At 39.4% G+C, this 25,345-nt stretch overlaps 1 protein-coding gene across 2 annotated transcripts; it reads left to right on the top strand.

Annotated features, from left to right (window-relative positions):
• Positions 1-351: 351 nt before the first annotated feature.
• On the top strand, positions 352-25,345 carry LOC145492792 (hemicentin-2-like). Of its 2 annotated transcripts, XM_081472178.1 has the most exons (7): positions 352-435; positions 1,116-1,211; positions 2,874-3,227; positions 3,873-4,130; positions 4,422-4,472; positions 4,799-4,849; positions 22,706-25,345. In XM_081472178.1, the coding sequence occupies exons 2-7, from the start codon at positions 1,139-1,141 to the stop codon at positions 22,936-22,938; spliced, it is 1,020 nt and encodes a 339-aa protein (XP_081328304.1). In that variant the 5' UTR covers positions 352-435; positions 1,116-1,138; the 3' UTR covers positions 22,939-25,345. The 2 variants fall into 2 exon arrangements, with proteins under 2 accessions (XP_081328304.1, XP_081328302.1); XM_081472176.1 differs by lacking the exon at positions 352-435 and having other exon boundaries at positions 1,029-1,211.

Below are 25,345 nucleotides of genomic sequence, written 5' to 3'. Positions count from 1 at the left end.
GTCAGCGGCTAATGAGAATAATTAAGATGGAAAAATTGTTTTCGCTTAATAACTTCCCGTTCGAATAACATTTTTTTGTGGATTTTTTTTTTTTTGAATGAAAGCTATTCCTAAGATTTATCGAATCATATAAAAATCCAAAATTATGCAAAACGGTCAATTTTGGGTAGGCTGATACCTTAACTCGGCACAGTGAAATGCAAATTAGCAGGAAATGTCTCGAAGTTGTCAATTTCTTGTGCAAGTCTTATTGTCAAGTTTGAAATCTATTGTTTATAATGTACAATAGAAATCGGGCTAGTTTCGACAATGACTAAGTGACTGCTGACTGATTTGCATATCACTGGTTGTCGCGGCGCCGTACAATTTTTTTTAGTTTTCCAAAAGACTGGAAATTTTCAACTTAATATACGCTTGGGGCGATTATTTTGCAAGGTAAGGAATTTTGCTGTTTTACTCATGTTATCACAGGGGAGCTTGAGTAATTGTCGATATCACAACATATTTCTTCGGCTACAGTCACGGTCAGACACTCTCGGAGGTCTTCGATAACTGAATGATTTGGAACGTTAAAGACGTACTTCTCTTTGAGCAATATCACTTGTATGAAAACGTCTCAATCGGATGTTTTTCATTCATACTCCTAATCAGGTCTTTGTCAACTGAGCAGAAATTAACACCTCGGTGGTTCATTATTGCATACAGCGGCATGTAATTCGATGCTATACGCTGTCAAAATGTTCAGAATGTGGGAACATGCACTTGTTGAACCGGTCTAAACTCTTTAGCAGTGTTTAATATACTTCTTAGACTCATCCTAGATAATATTACAACCGGAGCAATAACTGAAAATGAACTCAGTCCAAATAAAAGAACCAAATGAATTTTACCACGCTCTTTTAAAATGCTTAGTCAGCAACATTTTTTGCTGAAAAACGCTGAGTCAACAGCGAAGACCAAAGTCCAGCCATGACAAAAGCTCATGCATAGGAACAAGTGATATACGGCTCAAAATAATCAGAGGAGGCTAAGTATGTAACTTTTTTCGAAGTATTTGTCGCTGCCAATGCAATGTAATTGATATCATATGTTTTTTTTTCACGGTTTCTTTAAAGGTCTTGATGGTGTTGCTACGACCATGTTGCCTGTTACATGTAAATTTCCGTGGCTTTTCCTCTGGATTTTCACTGTCTCTGCTTTAGATGGAGAAGGTTTGTACATGATCGTACAATTATAAGCATATGAAAGTTAGCATTAATACTTTGGTGCTTGTCAAGCATGAGCGTAATCTTTGACTTCCCTGGACAATAATCTGATTTTGACCAAATAAATCGCGGATCATGTTTACTTAAGGCATCTGTCGGTCGAGTATCGGCCGATACTATCGCCCACCGACAGTCGGTCGACATATCGGCCAATACGCAGCCGATATAACTGATCCCAGTTTACCGACCGTACATGATCTACCCGAAAACGGATTTTTTTCTGAGGTCTTTTCAGAATCGAGGTCGGTTGCGTCCGTCGATGTCTGTCGATATGTCGGCCGAGTGTCAGTCGACATATCGACCGAGTATCGATATGTCGGCCGAGTGTCGGTCGACATATCCACCGATAGTGTCGACCGATACTCGGCCGACAGATGCCTTAAGTACACATGACCCTGAATCGTTGTGGCTAAATGACCGGCAGCCGGTCACGGTTTTCAAATCACTAAATCGGCAGTCTGATATTTTTCTCAAATTTGAGGAATCGAAGGAACCCATCCAATTTAAACTATCATATGTCGATTAAGAACTGCCAAGCGATCCAGAAGAGCTGTATAGATCGCAAATATAACGTTGGGTATACGCTCGGCTCAGAGAGCGAGACCATGGTTTGTGACACGGTTTTCAAATCACTAAATGACTGGCAGTCTGATATTTTTCTCAAATTTTAAGGAATCGAAGGAACCCATCCCAATCAAACTATCATATGTCTATTAAGAACTGCCAGGTGATGGATGGGTTCCTTCCATTCCCTAAAATTTGAGAAAAATATCAGATTGCCGATCATTTAGTGATTTGAAAACCGTGACCGACTGCCTGTCATTTAGCCACAACGAATAAATTAAAATAAAAATAACAACCCGCCTAAAGAGATGAAAAGTCGATCGCAGTTTCGCTGTTTAAATGTATAATTTCTTTTACATTCGGTTCAGTGTTATGCTTTCTATAATTACAACAACAACAAAAAAATTAGTTGCAGAATTAATATGTACCACATAAAATAGGCTGAAATTTCTTTTGATGCCATTACCGTATCACTTACAATAACATGGAGAGTACAAAATTAACATGCATGTATATCATTAGCAGCAAACGTGACCGCTCCTCTATAGCTATTTCTAGTTTCAACGTGCGCTTTGGGTGGAGACGCAACTGAAATACCATTTAAAATGAAACTACTAGCTACGAATACGAAAAGGTCTTTACCCTGGAATATTCATATCGTTAAATTGTTTTTCAGTCTTAATCAATTATATATCCTATTAATGTTTCATTGATGCCATACTCTCAGCTTGCATTTTTTTCCAAGTGGTCAACACAGCATGCGGTCACGTGAAGGATTTAGATCAAGATTTCTTTCTGTATATGTTAGCTTTATGTTTCGATTATGTTATGTTAGCTTTGTGAATATATATATATATATATATATATATATATATTTTTTTTTTTTTTTTTTTTTTTTTTAAACAAAAGCTTTTCCATGCCTGAAGTCAGATATTGCCTAGAAGAAAGCATAATAACATCCAATCATTTTATAAATTTTCACAGCTACATGCACAAGACAAAAGTGTTGTAATGACATCGTAATTTTTTTGTTTTCTTTTTCAGCGAAGTTCGCAAATGTGAATGACGCGACGGAAGACGATGTTCCGTCCGAGGTCACCGCCAAAATCGGTGAAAACCTTACAATACAATGCAGCATGGACTACCAGCTCATGTTTTTTGCTTGGTATTTGTGCCAGTCTGATTGCCGCTCTCCAACAGCAGACTGGGAAATGGTCGTCAAAGTAGACTACGGTAAAATCCAAATATTCAATCAAACGAAATTTGGCCTAGAGCCCAATGGTTCGCTGATATTGAAAGATATTCAGCTTGATGATGACGACAACTGGGTCAGATGCTTTCACAAGGAACGGTTTGTTCGTCAGGACCACAGGTCTACAATTATTCGTGTCGCCCAAGGTAACTATACTAAGTTCATTGATGGAAGCATTAAAAAAATATCTCTTGAACGCCTGTAAGGCAGATGGGCTTGTTGCAATGTTTATTCAATAGGAGTAGACATGTCCTTTCCAATATTTTCAATTATACTAAAATATTTTCAAAGGAAAATGAATTTTCACTGATTTTCATTGATTTTCATTGGTTTTATTTAGTCAAGCATGTACCATTTAAAGTAGCTGGAACCAAGTCAAAATCCATGAGCTCGAAGGGCTGCTTTAGATAATATTACTGTAAAATTCAATGAAAAGCTAGGCAAACAAACTTTATGTTGGATCGGACTCACCTCTGTGGTGGGGAAGTGGGGAAGGTGGACCTTAGGGGCGAGGGTTATTGAAAGAAAGTCATGACTTTAAAAATAGCTGCCTTGATCTAGAGGGATTTTTCTGTCTGAAATTAAAGCTTCACAGGTATATACTGTATGGTAACTGGTTATGGGTGAGTTTCTCTTCCCCTACACCACAAGTTGTTAAGGGAAGCTGAAATATGATAATAGAAAACTAAAACCAAAAGCTCTATAGTCTTTGGATGAACATAAAGAATTCTTTGAACGTAGTAAAGAGCTGAAAAATGAAACTTCTCTTTTTGTCTTTATTTGATTATTAGAGCCCGTCATTGCATCAAACAATCGTAAGGAGTATGTGGTGTTTGAGAGCATGCCTTTTGTCATGTTCTGTGAAGTGAGAGGCTATCCTCCTCCATGGGTAGCTTGGATTCGGAAAGGCCAAGTGCTTCAAAACAAAACCAACGGGCCAAAGCATTTACTGCGTCACCATGCCACCACGCAGGAAGCTGGTATTTATACCTGCACGGCGGGAAACTTTGCTGATGTTACAAAGTTCGACATTCAACTGACCGTTAGAGGTAGGTATTTTAATCTTGAAGTAAAATGTCTTAAAGAGTTCCTTTTACGGTTTTTATCTCTGTTTGTGTTTACTGATGGTTACTCTCAGACCGTGTAGTTAGCCTATTGGGCAAGTAGGATCTTCCCGGTCGGAAGACGAGAAAACCTATAGTTAATGGAAGCCTAAAATCAAGATTGAATAATTGCTTTGCGGTTACCTCTGACGTCGTGACCCTTTTAGTAAAAGACGTTTATGTTAGTCGCAATTGGCATCGTTGTATTACTTACCTTTTGTTTACCTTATTTTACAGTTGATGGTCCACCGGGAGAATCGACAGCTTCACCACAAACACATTCTACAGGTTTTAATTCTCAATTGTTAGCTTTAATTTGTTGCTCGGATACGTTTTATCTCGTCGTTCTGAAACGTTTTCTTGTTCCGCTTATATGCCCACCGGAAATAAGCCTCTCTTCCGTTTATAAGACTACCCAAAACCCCTTATCAAGAAATATAAGCCCTTTTATACGTCTGTTGTGCTGACTCCTTGATCGTCCAAAAAGCCACTTCCAGTCAGGTTCTACCCTACGTGACTTTGGTACATCCCGTTTGATGATCAAGTTACAGGAAAAAGAATAAAACCCTAATTATCTATTTCATTCTGACTGTATACCTTACTTCATTTTGCAGTCAAAGGACCCACTGCAGAATCAAAGCTCACTTCAGAAGCATCCTCTGCAGGTACACAATGTTGTTTATGCTTATAATCGCTTAGACCGAAGCTGTGCTCACCTTGTTATATAGGACTACTTAGCTACTAGCTAGTTCATGATTTCACCTATTTTAGGAGTCAGTACGTGCTCTGATTATTTTTCTATACAATTATAACGAGAGGAGAGGAGCAGAATAGGGAAGAGAAAGAAATGGCCCCAAAAAAGTAGGGAGGAGAGAGAAACAGGGGAAAAAAGTAGGAAGGAGGGAGAAATAGGGGAAAAAAGTAGGGAGGAAGAATAAAAGGAAAATGCTGGGTGGTGGGGGAACTGGAAGGAGCTGGATGGGGAAATAATTTTAAGGAATATTTAAAGTAGGGAGGAGGGAAAAATTGGCTCAAAAAGTAGGGAGAAGGGAGATTTATCCCCCTGTTCCTCTTCCCTCTACAATGAACCAGGTGGAACGCTAAGCATGGTGTCAATTTAACAAATAGACTCCATGTTGCCATGCGTCTGTTCAGTAATAGATCACAGATTTCGTAAAAATGTGGTAAGAACAAAAAAGTGGCACATGAGGAGATAGCTAGGCGAGTGTGTCGTTGATGTTCTTACCACATTTTGACGTCTTCTGTGATCTATTACTGAACAGACGCACCGCAACATGGAATCTATTTGTTTTATACGATAAAGAAACAAGTTACTACAGAAAAAGCATTTTTATTTCAAAATCTTTCAACATAACTTGAAAGCCGGTTTTTACCGGCCTTTGCCCACTTTGGCAAACACGAAAAGGCCATTCGACGTAATCTAGTGTCTATACAAAATGAGAGCAATCTCATTGGTTGCTATGCGTAGCAAAGAATTGTGATTGGTCCACGATAATCATGCCACTGTCAAACTTGACTCGAAAGTCGCTTCTCGTGGAATGAAATCTCAAAAAAAATGCTGGAAACGTCAAGTCAGTTTTTGTCATCAGAGCGGCCCTGTAAGCCGAAAAGCTTGGACGTTGCCTTGAATATTGCAGGAGCTGAAAATAAAAAACGCTCGGAAAACTTGCGGTTGCGGTCAACACTGCATGGAGGCTTTTTAAAAGTCGCCTATCGGTTACGCAATGTTAAAAAGGTTTCTACGCACTCAAACTGCCCCTGTAGAAGGTTATTAGACCTATAACTGTCATGTTAGGGTAAACTCCACTCTAACCCTAAGGAGGAGGAGGTACGATATGGCCCAGTGGTTGGTGCAATGGACCCCTATTGGGGATCATTGCATTGTGTTCGTACTCTCGTAGTGCCTCTCCTTGCCCGTATGTATAACTGGGTACTAGTCACGGAACAGGAAAGGGGAGGGAGGGGGGGGGGGGAGTGCAGCAGAGGTAACATCAATAGGTGCGATTTCATTTCATTTTTTTTTTTTTTGCACTCGTTCCCAACGCATTGAAGCCATCTGAAACTCCTCTTAATAACAACAACAACAACAACAACAACAACAATAATAATAATAATAATAATAATAATAATGATGATGATAATAATAATAATCCATCAAGTAATCTAGCAGACTTATGACTGCCCTAGGCTCACGGATTGAACTCGGCACCATAAGTTAAAAGCGGCAAGACTTTAAGGACTTATAATAATAATAATAATGATAATAATAATAATAATAATAATAATGATGGTGATGATGATGACGATAATAATAATAATAATAATAATAATAATAATAATGACAACGAATATTTAAACACCATGACCTAACAGTGTATTCAACTCTGTTATCAGAGGGGTCCTGTAAAGAAACTATAGTACAAATAAGGGAAAAAGGTAACAATGGGTAAAAAAGGCGTTCAAAATTAGTAAAAATGTTCACTTAAGCTTATTCTAAGTAAAATTCTTGAAGTTATGGGCTTTAATTCGATCGGCATTTCATTAAAAATCTTGCCTCCTTGATAGTGAAAGCTCTTCTTCCGAAATTCAAGGCAAGCTTTAGGTAGTTTCACTGATAAACCATTGTTCCTTGTGTTCTGAGAGTGAAGTAATCTTTATGGTAGGTGGATTTTTACGAAAAACGCGAAAAATCTTTCTTTTTTTTTTCTTTTTTCTTTTTGCTGTTCAAATTGAGAAGACTGAGATAAATATTTTGCAAAAAGAATGGAGGAAAAAGCTTTTTTACTTTTTAAGATAAAGAGAAAAACTATTTTTGGAACCCATTAACCTCTTACGGCGCGTTGACACCTCTAATTAAAATTAACCCCCCCCCCCCCCCCCAGTTGTAACATGTAATGCGAATTGCGGTGTGATGTATCATTTGTGCTCGTGAACTGTTCTCGATCCGGTTGTTTCATCGCAAGTTAGCTTTCGTTCTTGTCAAATTTTCTTTATGTCAGGACGAAAACGCAAGAAAACTTCTTGCCCATTTTCGTCTTCGAAGAAGCCGAAGAGGCGAAAATCCGGTGGAACCCACAGGTTCAGCGTAGAACAAGATCTTTGGCTCTGAGCGACCGTGGGTCGCACTATTCAAAAAGAACGGTTGAAAGAACTCGAGGACACAAGTCCCGCTAATGAAGCTGAAGGACAAAATACAACAAGTGCTAGCCGCACGAAATTATATTGCTGGAGAACGGACGCGATTCCGAAACTTCCGCAATGAGAGAGTCAAGCGCAGATGTAGATGTAGACGATGTAGACCTCCCGGGAAGACCTCGAGATTTCCTATTTTTGGCTTCACGAGGCATGGTTTCAAAAACTGTCCGGAGAACGAAGAAGCCTCATAATACCAATGCCGCCGACGAAATCTTCTATGTAAAAGAGATCACGGCAGTTTAAATACAAACCTGTATAAAACTCTCGGTAGTTTGTTGGTTCTCGGACGATTTCACTGTCACGGGTTTCCGCGCCAGAATTGTAGACATCTGTTTATTTCAAGTTGTCATAACTCATTGTTGTGGTAAACTGACCCATGCCGACATCTGTCAGTCCGGAGGGGATTTTTAACACCTAGTCATACCAATCGCACAAAATGTTTTTCGTCTTTTTCTCGATAAAATAAAACTGCATATAGGGATAAACATTGTTAGTTACTTGGGCGTATCCCAAAGGGAGCCCAAGTTTAAAATTGCCCTTCATTTTTGTTTGCGTTCAGTCATAAATCGCCGTCTGGTATCTAAAGCGCATGCGTCACCTGTGCATGCGTACAGCACATGGAATTTACAGAAGTTGTCGTCGTGAAAAGTTAGCAAGGATTCCATGATTTCTGGGGCGATGAAATGATATACAAACGAACACACCGTTCGAGGTAGACCAACACTAAAGGACATTAAGCGTTTCCGGAACGGTCGGTCTGCAAGCCATACGAGAGATCAACTTACGAGCGAACATTTTGAGTGAATTTATCAAGAATCATGTTATACCAAACGAGCCATCATCCGGGGCTATCAACTCTTCAACTTGATAAAAAGCATCTTCATAAGCGTCATCGTATGATCGTGAACCAAGTAGAATCCCAGTACGAACTCAAGAACGTCTGAGCAACAAGAGCAGAAAGGTTAGAAAATTTGTTTACGAATGTATCTGTTCGAGTACACCTAAGTAAAACGCGCCGAGAAACTTCGTTAAGTATAATAAAGATAAAATCTCCAACTAAACAATATTTTCTCGTTATTTTCTTGTAACAGAGCTATGTGTCTTTACAAGAGTGAAACCCATGTAGCGAATTATTGTACATTTAAGCTGAAAGAAACTAATGTACATGTACGTTGACCCCAGCAAAACAATTCTTGGCTTGCACTGTCACGCAATCCTGACGCAATAAAAAATTTATTCGACAACCATTTAGTGGATTAAATCAAGAAATTGTGATGTTATGAGAGATTAATAAAGATGACACTTCGCTAATTTTTAATTCTGTACGTTTTCCCAAGCTCAGATATTCGTCGAAATATTTCGCACAAATTTACAGAGACGAGTACCTCCGCGGTACGCCAACATTGCGGCCGGAAAATAGTGTAAACATCTGGAGCTTACTTTGGCTATCTAGGCGACTGATTATCTGTACTGAGCAAACAAGCATTTACATAAGCATTTACATTCACAAGAAATATTGATCAGAATTTATTGGTAATCATTTGTTCAATAAACATTGCTCTTCATTCAAAAAGCTTGAAGTACCCTTAAACATACTGACAAACAGAAATTCCACGAAACACCAATTTCAATCAAAGTTCCCTTTTTTCCAAAAAACAATACCATTTGCAAGGGGGGGATGAAGCTAACAAAACATATCCCTGCAAACTTTGCTATAGTTTCCCTTTTAACCCCCAAAAAGTAATAAAACATTGTGTGGTTCCAGAGTATGTCCATATTCCCCCGCAGAATGCATCGGAAATTCCTGAGGGTGGCAGTGGTCTCAAAGGCCAAAAACTTTAAGGAAATGTATGACGCTTAATTGGAATTTCTAGAGTGGGGGGATTAGAAAAAATCCTTTCCGTGTGGGAGATATGGATAATTTGAGAAACTACAAATTTTCCAAAATCTCCGCAAAAGAAAAGTTACTTCTTCTCTAAAAGAGGGGGGCGTAAGGGTTTGCGGTGATGCGGTTTTGCGTTATTTTTGGTGCGGTTTTGTGGAAATCTCTATTTTAACCTGCGGTATTGCGGTTTTATAAGACTAGGCGGTTTACGGTTTTCATAAATTTTCGATCGCGGTAATCGGTAAAAAAACAGTCTGCAGCCGTCTGCGCTTTCCAGTTATGACAGTTATTACTCGGATCCTGACGCTTCCGATGACTTTTGATCTGTTGTTTATGTTTTGCAAGGGACCATTGTTGTGCAAGCAAGCTTTGCTGTTTGTAATTTCCGCTTTTTCCAGTGAATAATTGGTATAATTTAAAACCGTTTTATCCAATGATACGTCGACCTGTTGACTTTCCGGGCTGGGAATCTTTCGCTCGGATTTCCTACAGTATTTGCCAGGGCCTCGTACGGGACAATGTCTGCCGAACAAGAAGAAGTGGTTATGAGGATGGTCGGGAAGCTAGAGACGATGTTACTTCAAGGAGAGATTGGAAACTCGGGGACGTTTCTTCTGGGAGCAAGAACTCGCTTCTAGAGAGTTATACGCGTCAACAATCGTTTGCTTCACTGAACACTTAATGGGGCTGACTTAGGGGACTGACTACGTTGTCTTTGGGTCATTCAAAATTCTTCTTGGAAAATTTTAAATGAAATTTAAGCTTGATTCAGTCAAAATGCGACATAAAATGGATGTTCCGAACTCGTACTCGGGATATTTGAGCTTGAAAACTAGCATCTTGACGAATTTTCACCAAACAGTAAAGTCGCGGAAAGCTCGTGTTGAGTAACATTCGAGTGGTTTCCAGTGCTGAAGTCGTAAACATCGATGTTTTTCAATTGGGTAACTCAGCAGTATTCGTGCGTGCGCGAGCGCACTTATATTAGTTTCACAGCAGCATAAAGGTCCGGTAATACGGGCAACATTTTCTTTCAACTTGTCTCGCAACACTGTTGCATTGCAAGTTGAAACGCATTGTTGCGCGTATTACGACGTATGTGACCAACTTGTCTCGCAGCAAAATACAGTGTTGCAAGTCTGCAGAAATCTACAGGTATAATTGCTTACTGGCGTGTAAATAAAGATGGCGCCTTCGACGAAGTTCCACTTCGACTTCTGGCCGTCATTTTCTTCTTAATTTTCCGTGCCAATAAAGTTCTGTCAGTATGAAGCCCAGTATTGTTTCAGGCGGTTCGGCGAAAAGTTGTGTTTTTGCGACAGTTCTTCCAAGCCTTTTTCCTGCTTGTTTTGAAGGGACAAACGAGATGTCCCAAAGGCTATGATAGCCCTCGAGGTCTTTGTAAAGGACAAAGTTATGACTTTCCGAGAGTTACTGGTCTACTTCGAATTCAGACTCGCCTTCACCGTCCGCCTTGTTTTTTTTTTTTATTTGCGGCGCTTCGCGACAGCCAATCACAAGTGTTGAATTCAAATTTGTTGCGAGACAAGTTGTAGCTTCAGTGGTAATACGAGCAGCAAAACTAAAATTTGTTGCAGAGAATAGAACTCGAATCTACTTTGTGCAACATACTGCCTCAACTTGACAACAACAACCCCACAAGCTTTTAGCTTTAATTATTATCGTGTTTAAATAAAGTTTATCTATCTATCTATCTATCTATCTATCTATCTATCTATCTATCTATCTATCTATCTATCTATCTATCTATCTATCTAGACAAGTTGGTCACAAACGTGGTAATACGCGCAACAATGTGTTTCAACTTGCAATGCAACAATTTTGCGAGACAAGTTGATGCAAAATGTTGCCCGTATTACCGGACCTTAACGAAGTCAGTCCCACGGACGTGTGTCAATTATTACAGTATAATTTTATGAGTGCGATGATCATTTAACATTAACGTACACTTTTGTCAAACTACAATAAGGTCGTATTTCTAATGGAATGACGAACTAGAAGTAATAATGACGGCACCGTAACACATTTGTAACTACGGTTTCGGTATTTTGGTAGATTTCCATGCGGTATCGCGGTTTTTACGGTTTTTTTACGCGGTTTTGCGGTTTTCGGACCTCCCTTACGCCCCCCTCCTAAAAACTCTCCCAAATCATACTATAACCAAAAGAATGCAATCATTCAAAACAATATCTGAAACAAACTGGGTTGAAAAGTGTTAATCCATAGAACAAACATGACATTTTAGTATCTGAGTTCATTTCAATAAGTAATACTTTAGCTATTTTTTAAAAATCGTGTTGGCCACATAGATGGACACAAATGCAATCATATAGGTTGAAAGTTAGCATTTTACTGCCAAAACCTTCATTGCTTTACTTAAAAAAAAACGCAGACCACAGACCAGGCCTAAAAAAACGGACAGTGGGCAATATACAACACTATGCTAGAGCTATGAAACAATCGACAAAAGACAACTAAGACTTCACCACGTCGATTTCCTGGCGTTTACAGCTCGATATGCCAGGAAAGACGCCCAAGTTTACGCAGATATGCGTCTTGTTCGTTTTATACGCGCGTCTTCCGACGGAATTGGCTGAAAATCGGCATGTATGTTCCAGGATACCTCCTTCGAAAAAGCGTGTCGGGCTTTGTTTAATTTCCCTTCCGTTTCAAAGTTATGGCCTCTCTAGTGGAAGGAAATGTCCGCATTGAAACTACCAAACTTTAGGAGGGTTTAGAAAAAAACCCAAACTACATCTGGAAAATCGCCGACACCCCCTTTAGGGTGATGTGTGAGAAAGTATTTCCGATGTTAATCATGTTAATCGCGCCGTTCCGATAATTAACGCACGGAAGCGAACCAGTTTAAGCGAAACAGTGTTCCTGGGTACTTCTTTTAATATCACTGCGACAATATATTTTTTTTTGAAAATTTCAAAGATATAGTTGTATTCTATAATTATTAAGCTTTCCGAAAATGTATAGGTTGATGGGGTCTTCTTTCAAAACGCCAGCGTAACAATGCGATTTTCAAACACTGTCAATCCACCTACCATGATACCTTAAGGGCCCATTAACCGATCTTTTTGAGCCGTTGCTAGGGAAAATTTATTCTCATGTAACCTCGTCATTTCTAGTTACTTCAGAGTTATTTCATGTGTTTTAACTTTTTCATGACCAGCAACACTAGTGATGACGTCATCAGGCCACGCCCATGGTCATGTGACTAATACTGAAAAAACGCAAAGGCTCCTAGGCAAAATACTTTATCGGAATTTTTTTCATTGATTTAATATTTTAATTTAAATCCTCATTACGCTATGCATAGATTTTGTTTCATTTCTAAAAGGTCAGATTTTGAGAGAATTTCAAAATATTAAAAAGTTCGTAATTTTCTGAAAAAAGCATGATTTTGAAAAAGGAATGCATAGCTATGTTTCCAACGTTGGCTTTAATCGAAATCCGTCAAAAAAGGCTGGATTTAAGGGAAAAGCGCGTTTCCTTTAGCATTTAAAGAAACCGGAAGTGCGCCCGATATATATGGGAAGTTATCCTATCAGCGCCTATCTTTATACCCTACCTTTCTCTTTTTTTTTCTTTGCTTGTACTTTTTTTACTTTGCATTTTGTGAAACACAAAGAAAAGCATCTAAAATGTGAGCAAATTTGGAAGTTCTTGAGTTATTTTTATTTTTTGCGCTCAGGCTGACGTAAGTAACCGGAAGTGAAATTTCACCTCCTTAGCAACGCGCGCGAGCGCGCGCATAAATCGGTTAATGGGCCCTTAAAGGAAGTGCAAACATTATTTTGAAGACAGTCGAAGACAAACTGAGTGCTTTTGCGTTTAATTAAGTTCTCTGCTGATGGTAGTTTTAGATTGCTGTCACAAATAATTTTCAAACTTCGTTGTTCAATGTTCTTTATCAGACTTTTTCGGGTATCTGACCAACCAAGACCAGGTGATCTGCAGTATGTAAAAATAGGCAAGATCATTGTTTTATAGATTGTTTCAGCACATTTTTGGTCGATCGAGGAACGAATTGATCTTAAGAGGTTAGCTTTGCCGGCTGCTTTCTTGTGAATTCTATCAAAGTGTGATGTAAGGTTCAAATTTGGGTCTAGGTCAACGCCCAAATACTCGTAAACAAACGTATTGTTGATACATGCCCCATTGACAGAGATATTAAGCTCATCTCCCTGAAGATTGAGTCTTTTCGCAGTTCCAAAGAGCATAGCCTCAGGGCGCGATCCATTCAACCAAAATTTCAGGAAATTTCGGTCTAGAACTGAATGGATCGGTACGGTCGAGCCGGAAAAGTTTCGAAAAAATCGGTCCACCTTTCGAGGTGGATCACTTTTCTCGGTTGGACCGATCCGATCGAAATGGACCGTTCCATTTCACCATTCTGACCCATTCTCAATCCCAGTACCTCGCTGTTCGGTATTTTTCTTGTACATCATGGAAGAAAACACTTATTATGCAGCTTTTATGGATTGTTAACAGCGGATCTATCGGTGTTACAGGTACATCCATGTGCAGTTACAACAGGTCTGTGGCTGCTTCGTAAGCCAAGTGTATGTTTTGGTTGTTAACGGCTCTTATAGACGATTTATTTCCCGAGAGAATTGGGAATGTTCTTTTCGTCATTCGAAAGTGGTGTTTGAACTCATACGGGAAATATCTGGGAACGATCTGCTAAAAATAACCCGTTATACTGGTTAACGTACTAAGCATGAATCAGCTCACACAATATTATTGATATCACCGTCGAAATCGTCATCTAGCTCTAATACGAGCAACAGTGATCCAACATCCTCCATTTAAATGAGTGCGGAACTCGTTTTGCGAGTGGAATGGAATTCGAACGAGACCGTTTGGACCCGTTGCGATCCATTCGACACCAAGAAATTTTCGAACTTCAGCCGAGAAATCTTGACTGAATGGATTGCGTCCTCGCCCTAGTCAGCCACACCTTTGTTTTTGTTTACTTACAAGAGTTTGGCTATTATGTTTTATTCGGAGCACGGTCGAAGCAAAGAAAATCACTTTGAAACTCAACCTCGTTCCCAGGGTCTCTCATCTTACCGCCTCCTGGAGCGAGCGAAGAGAGACCCTGGTTGGGTCTGGTCATGTGTCTCCCAGAATCTGGGAGATGACAATTAAATTATTGAGGGGATGGGCGACCTAGTAGGAATTTTGTCTATACTTAGCCCACGAGAGTGCGGGATGTGTTGTCACCAAAGTAAACCAAGAACGATATGATGTTCTGCGGCAATGTCCGACGGTAATATTCTGCAAACGCCAAGGAAAACCTATCCATCATCTGATAGCAAAAATCCAAGTCGCTGAAGGTTGTTTGGTTCAGTGAAGGACGTTACATATTGTAAAAATCTCCTCAAGAAGGTGAATGGAGAATTGCACACCGCGGCCGAGGCTGTGTATGGAAGATGTTTGACTCATCTTAACCTCAGAATGAAGTGTAGGTCTTGTTACCGGCGATTAAATAATTTTAGAGAATTCAGGGCCTTTAATTGATCACTGAAAGCCAAAGTCACTTCGAAAGGAGCGAAAGAGTGAAAAGATTTATTGAAGTTTCTCCGCGCCGTCGGCGCCCCGAACTTTGCAGAGCGCGAAGGATACAACGAACTCGTCGCGGTATGCATTTCGCCGTCGTTGCTGATAAAATGGATTTATCTTCGACCAAAAGGAGGCTAGAAAATGAAAAATATAATTTTTATTGTGTCGTTAATAAATTAGTGTACGTGACGACAACGGTTCGAGAGAATTGTGCACATTTTCATTTAATTTTCGATCTCTCGACATTTCTTTGCTTTAAACGTGTTTCTGAGGGGCACTTTTTATGCCGTGTTATTACAAGAAATGGAAATTATAAGTAGAGCGGAGTCGTTTGATTATGTTACAGCATATTTTTAGAGGTCGTTGGTCTGCATGGTTTCCGCTGTTAACTGCACGTCGCTTCTCAGAGTTTGACACCTCTGTAATTTGCCATGCCGGCGCCGTGCTTATACTTTGTTTAGGTTCGTTTCTATTGCAAGATATGTTTTAAGGCTGTAAGTATTGGCTCTCCAGGGACAAAGATTAAAATATTCCGTGAACATATTGCTTTCTTGCATTCTATATTGTGACGCCGCAGGTGACGCCGGGCCCAGCTATTTGATTAGAACTGTTTGCAAGCACAGTGCGTTGCACGAATATCATATTTATCTTCGTCCAGCTTCTCTTCAGAGACTGCCGTAGCTTTACTTTGGGAAAGCTATACGTTTTCCTAGAGACGTTCTTATGTTTTTTGCATGAATTTGATCGAGTGTATTCAAAGGAGAAACAACAATTACTATGGGATGAAATTGCGCTGCTCGACGTCCACAGTTGAAATATGACTGACTTTCCATAAATCCAGTGGGTAAGACGGCAACATTGAAAATCACGACCACTAAATTGCCTCGAGACAGACTTGCTTAACCTTTAACGTTGGAACAGATATTATTCGAAATTTCAACCTGAAAGCTCAGTACTGATAAACGCCGCGGATAATGTGGCGGTCGCAGCCAGCGACAAAGCTCAATGCGACAAACTGCAGATTACAGAGGACCCCTCCCTGATGTTCTCAATTGTCAAAGTGACACGTGACCAGACCCAACCAGGGTCTCTCTTCGCTCGCTCCAGGGGGCGGTAAGATGAGAGACCCTGGGAACGAGGTTGTTTGAAACTACTAAAGATAAAGGGACATACTTTCAGGAACACAACTTACAGTAAAGCAATAAGATTTCGTTTCACGTGCAGCATCAATAATCTTGATGACATCGAAAATAGCAGAGGCCGACTAGGGTCCTTTAAGAAGCTGAGGACCCAGCAATTACTGTATTATGCCTTAAAGCCATGGTTCCCTTATACATGAAAACCTAATATTATAATAGTCCTGTACCTGTCTAGCCCCCATGTTAGTAGGAATAGTTTCTACATGTAGACAATACTTAAATAGGAATGATAATCTGATGTATACTCTCTCACAGATGGCTTTATATTTCTAATAAGTTTAAATTTTTTTCTTGTGTAAAAGTGTTAAGGTGGCACGATTGGATTTTTCAATAGTGACACCTTCCAACTTTAAATATAAATCACAACGCACTAGAACATAAAACTAGAACATATACTAGAGCAACTCGATTAGATTTGTTTCATGTTAACAGTCGAAAACTTTAGGCGAAAATTTCTCGAAATCGCTCTGATAGAATTTGTTTAAACTCGCTACACATCAGGCACACTATAAAAACTTCAAGGATAGTAGATAGTTTAGGAAGAAAACCTCTAGATTTCAAGAAAATCGACCGTGAGTAAAAACAGCAATGACGTCATTCCGTTGTTATAGTAACTCCGATCTTGATAAAATACACCGCACCCGAAACTTTGGTCTATCCCTAGCAAGAGCCGAGTGCGGATTCAATCTCCTGAATTATGGTTTAGTTCGTTGTGATTTATATTTAAAGTTGGAAGTTGTCACTATTGAAAAACCCAATCGAGCCACCTTAATACAAAAAGGTGACACTCTGTGTTATCATCAGGAAATATATTAAATAATTTATGGAAAGAGATAACAAATGACTATACCGCAATAATTTCATTTAAGCTTATTACTTTTTGTAAGATATTACTGAATCAAATCTTTCGAAGACCTGCAGTGTATAAACAACAACAGTGAACGGTGTTCCAGATCATCAAGATAAAAAGAAAAAAAAAAGAAAGATATTTCTGCATAAGGCTCAATTCTTTCTAGTCACTTTTACACCGAGCAGTAAAAATATGGTCATCCAAAGTCAATTGAACCGAACTGAGTCTACGCTTTAAATACTTTACTTACCCAGTGTGAAAGAGTGACAAAAGTGGGCCATTTCTCCAGCAAAAATCATTATTTGCATCTTACTTCCACGCTCGACCAACTGTAAACGTTTCAATTTCGTAATTGGACGAACCAACTTGCAGCAGAATGTTTAGGTACCCTTTTCGTACATTTGATAAAGCCAGGTATTCACATCATCTTATACACTTTACGTGGTCTGCGCTACTGTATCGAAAACTAGGATACAGAAAATTATCTGTGAATAACTCTCAGTAAACATGGCTGCCAGGCCAATCTTTGGAACACGTGACGAAAGTGCACGCGAGCTCACGCGAGCTACTCGCGCTCACGCGACGCGAGTATGATTACTCCAACAGGCGTTTACAAAAAACAAGAAAGAAGACAAATCGCCAAACTAATACTCTCCGAAAGTTGAATACAGTAATTTATTATTGCGTGATTTGAAATAAATCTACATTCGGGAACACTTAGCAGGAGAACTCAAATTTTCGTGGCACAGGCAGGGATCGAGACCCGCGAGTTAGCGGCGCAAGAGTTACTGGGAGAACCAAAATGGCGGAGATCAGTGTGTCTGGTAAATTATTGTCTGGTTTCTAGTATTTCGTTGTGGAAATGTCTTTTTGGGCATTTGTAATGTGCCAGGTGGAAACTAGTGAAAGCTTGGTAGGCACATTTCCTGGTGGTCTGATCAACCGTGGTAAAAACCTTCTAAAAATATTCGATTCACTGTATAAACAGGGTCGTCAAAGTTTTCTGGAACCTGACAAGTAGTTAGTAAAATTTGAAAGGAGGTGTTCTTACGAAGGAACCTAGCATGTGGTGCTCATTATGGTATTGGGATGTTTTGTCTGACTGAGGCAGGAGGGCAACAAATCGATTGGGTCCCTGAAAAGGACTGAGCAACGTTGGAAAGCCATGCCATTTGCGGGCGTGTTTTTGAAAAACACCAAATGACGAAATAGCGAAATGACGAAATAGCAAAATGGCGAAATGACGAAATGGCGAAATGGTATTACAGATAAGAGCCAAAATTATAAGATATAACCGTTCCAGTAAAAGTTGCAATTGTTGCCCGATTTATTCTGTTTGGGGACGGAGCATTTAATTTTTGAGTTCAGAGGGAGAGGAGTGGGGGTGTGGAAACTTTCTTCCGAGAAGGAATATTTTTTCTGCATTGGAACTTGTAATTGTTTTGCTTACTACTTTCTTTACCCCTTTTCCCATGCTTATTTGTATAAGATTTCCTTCTCCTAATTTTCTTGTGCAAGAACTTTTTTCCCGTAACTAGTCACACCCCCTTTAAAAAATGAAATGGTTAGCAACTTGGACTGTAAGTACAGGTAAATAAATCTCAACAAATTAAAGAAAACAATCATAAGAGGCATACATATAAATTTTTTTTAACTAATAACTTTTGCAATTTTTTGCACTGAGACAAGCAAAGCCTATAATATTACCTTTTCTAGATCCAGAGCATAACGTCATAGCCGCTGCTCGATGGTAAATACGAGACAAACAAATCGTTTTCTTCCGATGTCAAAACTAAACGCCGCCATTTTGATCAAGAATATCCTAGGCGTCTGAAACCGCGCCCTGTTGACAGAGAGAGACTGGAGTCCAAATTATCCAAAGGTCCGTGACGGCGAATTTGTGATTGTAGAGGTTCTTTTATTTGTCGGGATTAATCTACAGAATAAATTCGGCAACAGATGGAGATTTCAGTGGAACGGTAATATCTTATAACTTTGGCTCTTATCTTTAATACCATTTCACCATTACGCCATTTTTGCATTTCGCCATTTCGCCATTTCGTCATTTCGCCATTTTGTGTTTTAAAACGCCCGCCATTTGCTAACTCCCATGCCAAAATTGACAGGGGGAGGCTATTTTGCGAGGCTGCGAGCCCGAGCCGCGAGCCGCGAGTCTCTTTTTGCGAGCCCCGAAAGGTTCCCGTCAAAAACTCCAATACTGACGGGCATAATGTCCTAATATGGTTTTTATTACATGCGGGATGCTCCATTATGCCAAATCGACCGGTCAGAGACCAGTGGGAATACCCGAGGAAAATGGAACGACCTTTCCCGATCAAACCGGCCAACCAAGAGGAATCGGGCTCTTACCATTGTCTATTCCTTTTTCCGAATTCCCTACATAAGTGAAGAGAAGTAGGGCAATGAACCAGTTTGTCAAAAATGGAACGGCAAATTCGGTCGGACCGGTCCGACCGAAATAAGTGGATCACCTCCAGAGGTGATCCCGAAAATTCTGGTCGGAAGAAACCGAAATGGACCTTTCCATTTGACTTTCCAACGAAATTTCAGGAATTTTTGACATAATAAAAACACCCGCGGTTTTCATGTGTCAGTACACTGTAGTACGGCAGGTGAGATTATGGAGAGTTTTCCTCTCTTTTTTAATCTATATTTTAGGATGGACACTTTTCCCATCTGGGCTTTGAATTACCAGATTTTGGTGGCTGCAAGCGGGGTAATCGTTTGCTAATCTTTAATTAGTTTTCAAGGAGTTGTGATTTTTTTCAGCGAAGTAAATTGTACTGACTTTCACTAGGCCGGGCGAATGGGATTTATCCCCAAACTTTTGAATTGCCCGAACAGAGAAGTCGTCCAGTCCTTCGATTTTACCGGGAAGCTATTTAAAAAAAAAACAATTAAGAGCCTGGTTTCCCCAGAGACAAAACAACGGACAACTGGAAGGCAAAAGATATGACTATCAGTGAATCTTTCGAGGCGGTGCTTGATTAATGTTCTCGAGATATACCATCTTGATAATTACCTAAAATTTGCCTCACTTGAATGTTTCCCTGTTTACCACGTAGGGGCCAAACCACCCCCCAAATGTTTCGTCAGTTCTTGGGTATTTCACATTATTTTGCATTGCTTAAAAAGTGTTGACTCTTTCTACACCAAACTTGGCAGATGAGCAGGAGACCTATTGCCAATTATATTTACATGAAAAATGTCAGTAAATGTCAAAGTTGTGACGTCACAGTGATGACGTCATGTTTTTTGCCACTTTTGAAGTTTTCAGTATGCTTTTTTTTTACAATGTGTTCGAAAGAGCACATCAAGGGGAATTGAAACCTGAAAAAATTTTGTCCATATCACAAAAATTAAATGAAATATGGCATTTTTAATAATGAAAAATAACTCTGCGAAAAATGGATTCCCCCCCTTGAGAAAAATCCCCAAACTGGAGCCGTAATTTTGTTCCAGCAAATGCGGCTATGTTGCACATGTGATGCGCCAAATGACTAAAGCAAAAATAAAGAAAATCGGAATAAAAAATTATCCCTCTAGTGTTATTGCGTTAAAATTAGTTTTGTTACGTCATAACCTGTGACGTCACTCATTTTTTTACTGTTAATACCATCTTAACAAAGCCGAAAATCAAATTTCTAAAACCATACGATTTTTGACAACATCAAGCTTTCTATTTTTCTAGATTATTAGCCTTCCTAGAAAAAAACTGAACAAAATGAACCAGAGAGACTGACTTAAGAAGGACAGTATGGTTAAGCAAATTCCGGTGGGTACAGCAAAAAATATTTAATTTACCATATCTCGAAAAATAATCATCATAATTAAAAACGGTTTTCGGCATTTTACTCCTCAAGTCAAGGCCTTTCCAATTACATAATCTTTGCATCAGATTTTACAAAAAATTATAGCACGTTTTGGTGACGTCATCAATTATGACGTCATAATCTGACATTTTGTCACAACTTCCAAATTAAAATAAACTGGAGAACAAAGAAAGCTTATCTGCCGAACTTGGTTCAGAAATATATAAACCAAGCAAATATAGGCTTCATGAAACATTAGGGGGGTGGTTTGGCCCCTACGTGACATTTGGATGTTAGCCAATTTTACATAATCAACATTTTTGATAAGAAAATTTACGAGGGAAACTCAAAATTTCATTGATATCTGAAATTATAATCTGACCTTCAAAATCCTTTCGATGAAATTAAATTTGACACGGACGGAAAAACTAATTGCGCGGAATTTCACGCACGAAAGAAAATCGAACTTTTGTTTCTTCCTAAAATCACCCAAAGTCGCCTTAAGTTACGGCGAGTAGACTTATTCGAGTTTTGAATGAAAGGAGCGTTAGTGAAGGTGGAAACTTGTGTCCTCTGTGGTTGGTGATTCTCAAATCAGTTTGATAGTGTCGGACACCTTATAGCTGCGATTCAGTTGGCCGTGAACTGTAGTGAGCTATACTTTGTTCGCTGCTGTGCCCTGAAACGGACTGGAACATTCGCATCAGAAAGCAAGGCTATGTGTTTTAAAAAGCTTATTTTAACTGATTTTAGCAAGTGATGTTTTGATGTTTCATTCCTGACATCAGTCTGTGTCAACAATTATTTTGAGACTGAGAATTTTTTAAATAATTATAAATTGATCTCATAAACATTTTGTTTACTGGCTTTGATAAAATCGGGACAAAGCAATGGTTTCTTACCTTAAGGTCATTCCACTGAAATAGAACCTGCACTGAGATTTTTGTGAAACTTTGTCTATTGATTGTTTATATTATAGGAATTTAAATTCTGAAATAAAAATGAGGGGTCCCCATGTTCGTTTAGGAGCAACAGCACCTTGTTTATACCCATATAAATCCTTATAATAGCACCGTGATTGTTGTCACGATTGCTTGCTAAATTCACGTTTCCGACGATTGCTTCTTGTTCTACGCTGAGAATTGGTCATATCTATTTTACACAGAGAAATTTATTACTCAATTCAAAGCAACAGAAAAAATGATAGGTCACCATACTCGTTTGCGAGAAAATGACGATTTACCTCTATGGAGAGGTCCAAAAAGCCGCCATATTTTTAATGCGGGCGCGCTAATCACGCGTGAAATTGTGCGCAGTAAGGATGCGCAATGCAATACTGAGGAATAACCTTAAATTCAATTTCAAGACCAAATTTGTGTTTGGTTTAGTAACGCTTAACTGTCGACTGAGGCTGCTCGAGTATTTTTCGTGAGTCACTTTCTAAAGAAACGGTTTTTTCTTTCTTTTTCCTGCTTCTCGTACCTGTTCAATGCCTCAACAAGACTTTTTTGTACCTTATCTTTAACCCAGTGACGTAAAATTTATCTAAATTCTCAAAGCTTTCCGCCATTTTAAAACAGAGAGGGAGAAACTTCGTAATGACGACGTCAATCGTGCGTCTGTCCTCTAATAGATCATAGGCGAGGACCAATCAAAATGCGAGAATAATTTGGGTTACTATATAAATACTTATATTAGGCACCTAAGAGGAGATCGTATCTGTTTTATTGACACTCATCAACTGCACTTCATTTTCTGTTTGCCCTAATTAATAAAATAATTAATTTTAAATTTTGTTCCATGTTTGTTTGTTTGTTTGTTTTTTAGCAGAATTAACGTATCCTCGGCTTGTGTCCTAGCTCAGCTCCATTTCAATAAACTGTCTAAACTCAAAGGCATACTACTATCAATTCAAGCAATATTTTAATTTTTTGTTATAGGTACAACCAGGAAGACCAACCAAGAAAGCATCAGCCCGGGTGATTGCGTTGGTATCGGAATTGGGGTTGCTATCGCTGTGGGTATTGCTTCGTTTGTCACGGTATGGTGCGTGAAACGTAGACGGGAAAGTCGGCGAAGAGTAGCCGTCGTGCAGTTTCAAGGGAATTCCGCAAATGATGATGATTTCACAAGTGATGATGATGTCATTGATGTGGCTGACAAACCTGTGTAACAAACAACGTTTTATTTCCCCGAGAGGTTTTGTTTCACCTCGCGACTTCAATATTCCCTCATTGTTTCCCGCAGGGCCAGTCCTTAAGTGTTTTGTTATACCTCCCAACTCAAAAATAGAAGAACCAAAACTGCGAAAAAATCGTGTCCTTGACGTCGGTTGGCACACAAATTTGCCGCGGTTTCGAGTAGCACGACTTGATCACGTGCGAGTCGAAAGTTCAAGTTGATGTTTCCTTTGAGAGTTACTGAGTTTTGTTTGCCTTAGGGAGTTAGTGAGTTTTGACCCACGGCACGTGACACGTTCTCCTACAATCAGAAAACGTATTTTAGTCGGGACAAGGGATTATCAAGGTAAGATAGCGAATCCCCCTTATGGGCCTTGTACCCAAGGTTATCCATCCTAAGTTATTTTTAGACATCGTACCCAGTTCCTCCGAGAATGTTACTCGCGCGACGCGTGGACAGCCCAAGCAACTTTCTCGAAACTACCAGAGACGAAATGGCGGGAAATGTGGCGAAAAGTCATTTTATAAGTTTTGAGTTTTCAAAAGACGTTTCATATAGCACAGATTTTTTTCTGCACCGCCTCTCGGCCGTCGTTTTGCTCAGCTGAGATTTCGTTTACTTTGTGTTCGTTTGGCTGTTCATTCTTTTGTTCAAACCAAGACGGCAACGAGTAGAATGGCTGTTTACGCGTGCGCGTGCAATTCTTTGTTCGTTTCTTTGCCGTTCTTTACAAAACAACAACGCGAAAAGGCCGCATTCTACATATTGGGGAGAACTTAAACTGCGACGGCTAATTTTTAGAATTTCTTTTTCGACGTTTGACGCTGTCTTACATGCTGTGTTTAAATCTCTGAAAGCGATAGACAAACAAGTGTCCTCGGCGTTGTTATCGATGTTGCTTTAATCAATTTATGCTCCTCCTTTTGCTCTTTGGGCGGCGAGCTTCTGTCTGCACTTTCGACCATCTGTTTGTCAGTCGGTTGCGTTGTATGCGGGCGTTCGTTTGCTTTCCACTCGATTGACTGCTCATTTCTATGCCGTTCATTCAGTTCTTTTGTTTGTTCAGGGAACATCTGTCTCTTAAACTCCTATGAATGTTTCGAGATGTATTAAGACTTGTTCCTTTGATATTAAAATATCAACGAAGACGTCTCCACAGCGTTGGTGGTTTCCTTCGCTTCGCTTCGAAACGAAACGATACATAAACAAATCCTCCACAAAAATCCACGCAACGCCTGAGCGGACCGGGTACTTTGGCTAAAAATAATTTAAGAGAGGTTACCTTTGGTATAAGGCCTGTATGGGGGATTCACTCTCTTCCTTTGATCTTCTCTTGGTTGGGAGGTATAAGAAAACGACAATTTTTTTCGTGTTTCTGCTATTGCTCTTGTTATTTTTTCCAACAATGTATATTATTTTTTCATAAAACACGAAGAGTAATTTTACTTTATCTGAGTCCTGCACAATCAAGATAAAATGATTTATGCATGTTTCTAAAATTAAATGAAAATCTCTGAACTCTTATTGCCAATGCGCTGTGGAAAGCCATTTTCTGGATATGTTCAGTTTCGACTGAAGTGTTGACAAAATACTATATAGATTACTTCATGGAAAGTGCTCGCGTATGGTATTTTCGCTCGAGTTTCTGATACAAAAACAACGAGTGCGTAAATACCGTACCAAGCACTTTCCATTCACTCCGTCTGTGTGCAAGCACTTTGTCGCTTCTTCAAAAACCAATCGTCATCAGTCCACGCTTCATGATCAGCTGCGTTTGATTTGTTTCCCTTGCCTTACTTTTTTTTAAGTCGTTTGCTTTGAGCTTCCAGACATTTCCTTGTTTGATAAAACTCTTTGTCGTCGATAATGCTTACAGCATATTTGCCTTCTTTAAAGCTATTGTTGCCTCTTCCTTCTGTTTGAGGAATTCGCCAAGCAAGCTAACCTTAAGCGTCTAGTCGGGTTTTTGATCGAGTCTTTTCGTTTTTTGTTTATCTAAAGCGATAAACCTGTTCGAACTTTCCGCCATTGTCTGTGGTTTATAGCTAATTTGCGGGAGTAAACTTGTGGAAACGCTACAAACTTCTGTGAATGAAGATTGAAGAGGCGCCAACAACAACGCGAACGCGTTGCGAACTGACTGATTCATTTTGACAGCTAATTTCTGATTGGATGAAACGCTTTTCCCACGTGTGAGAAAGTCGTCTCGCGATTGTGATTGAATGAAGAAATTTTCGTATGAGTTTTTCATGCAATCGATTCTATGCGAAAATCTCAGTAAGTACATTGGAATAAAATACATTAAGTGATATTACCAGTTGTAGGAACTAAACGTTACAGGAAGGAGCAAAGGGAAAGGCAACATCAATTAACGGAGAGTTAATTCATGATGGCGATGG

The sequence above is a fragment of the Orbicella franksi genome, chromosome 7 (genome assembly GCF_964199315.1).
Source record: "Orbicella franksi chromosome 7, jaOrbFran1.1, whole genome shotgun sequence".
In the NCBI taxonomy this organism is placed as follows: domain Eukaryota; kingdom Metazoa; phylum Cnidaria; class Anthozoa; order Scleractinia; family Merulinidae; genus Orbicella; species Orbicella franksi.
This window is presented reverse-complemented; position numbering and strand designations above follow the sequence as displayed.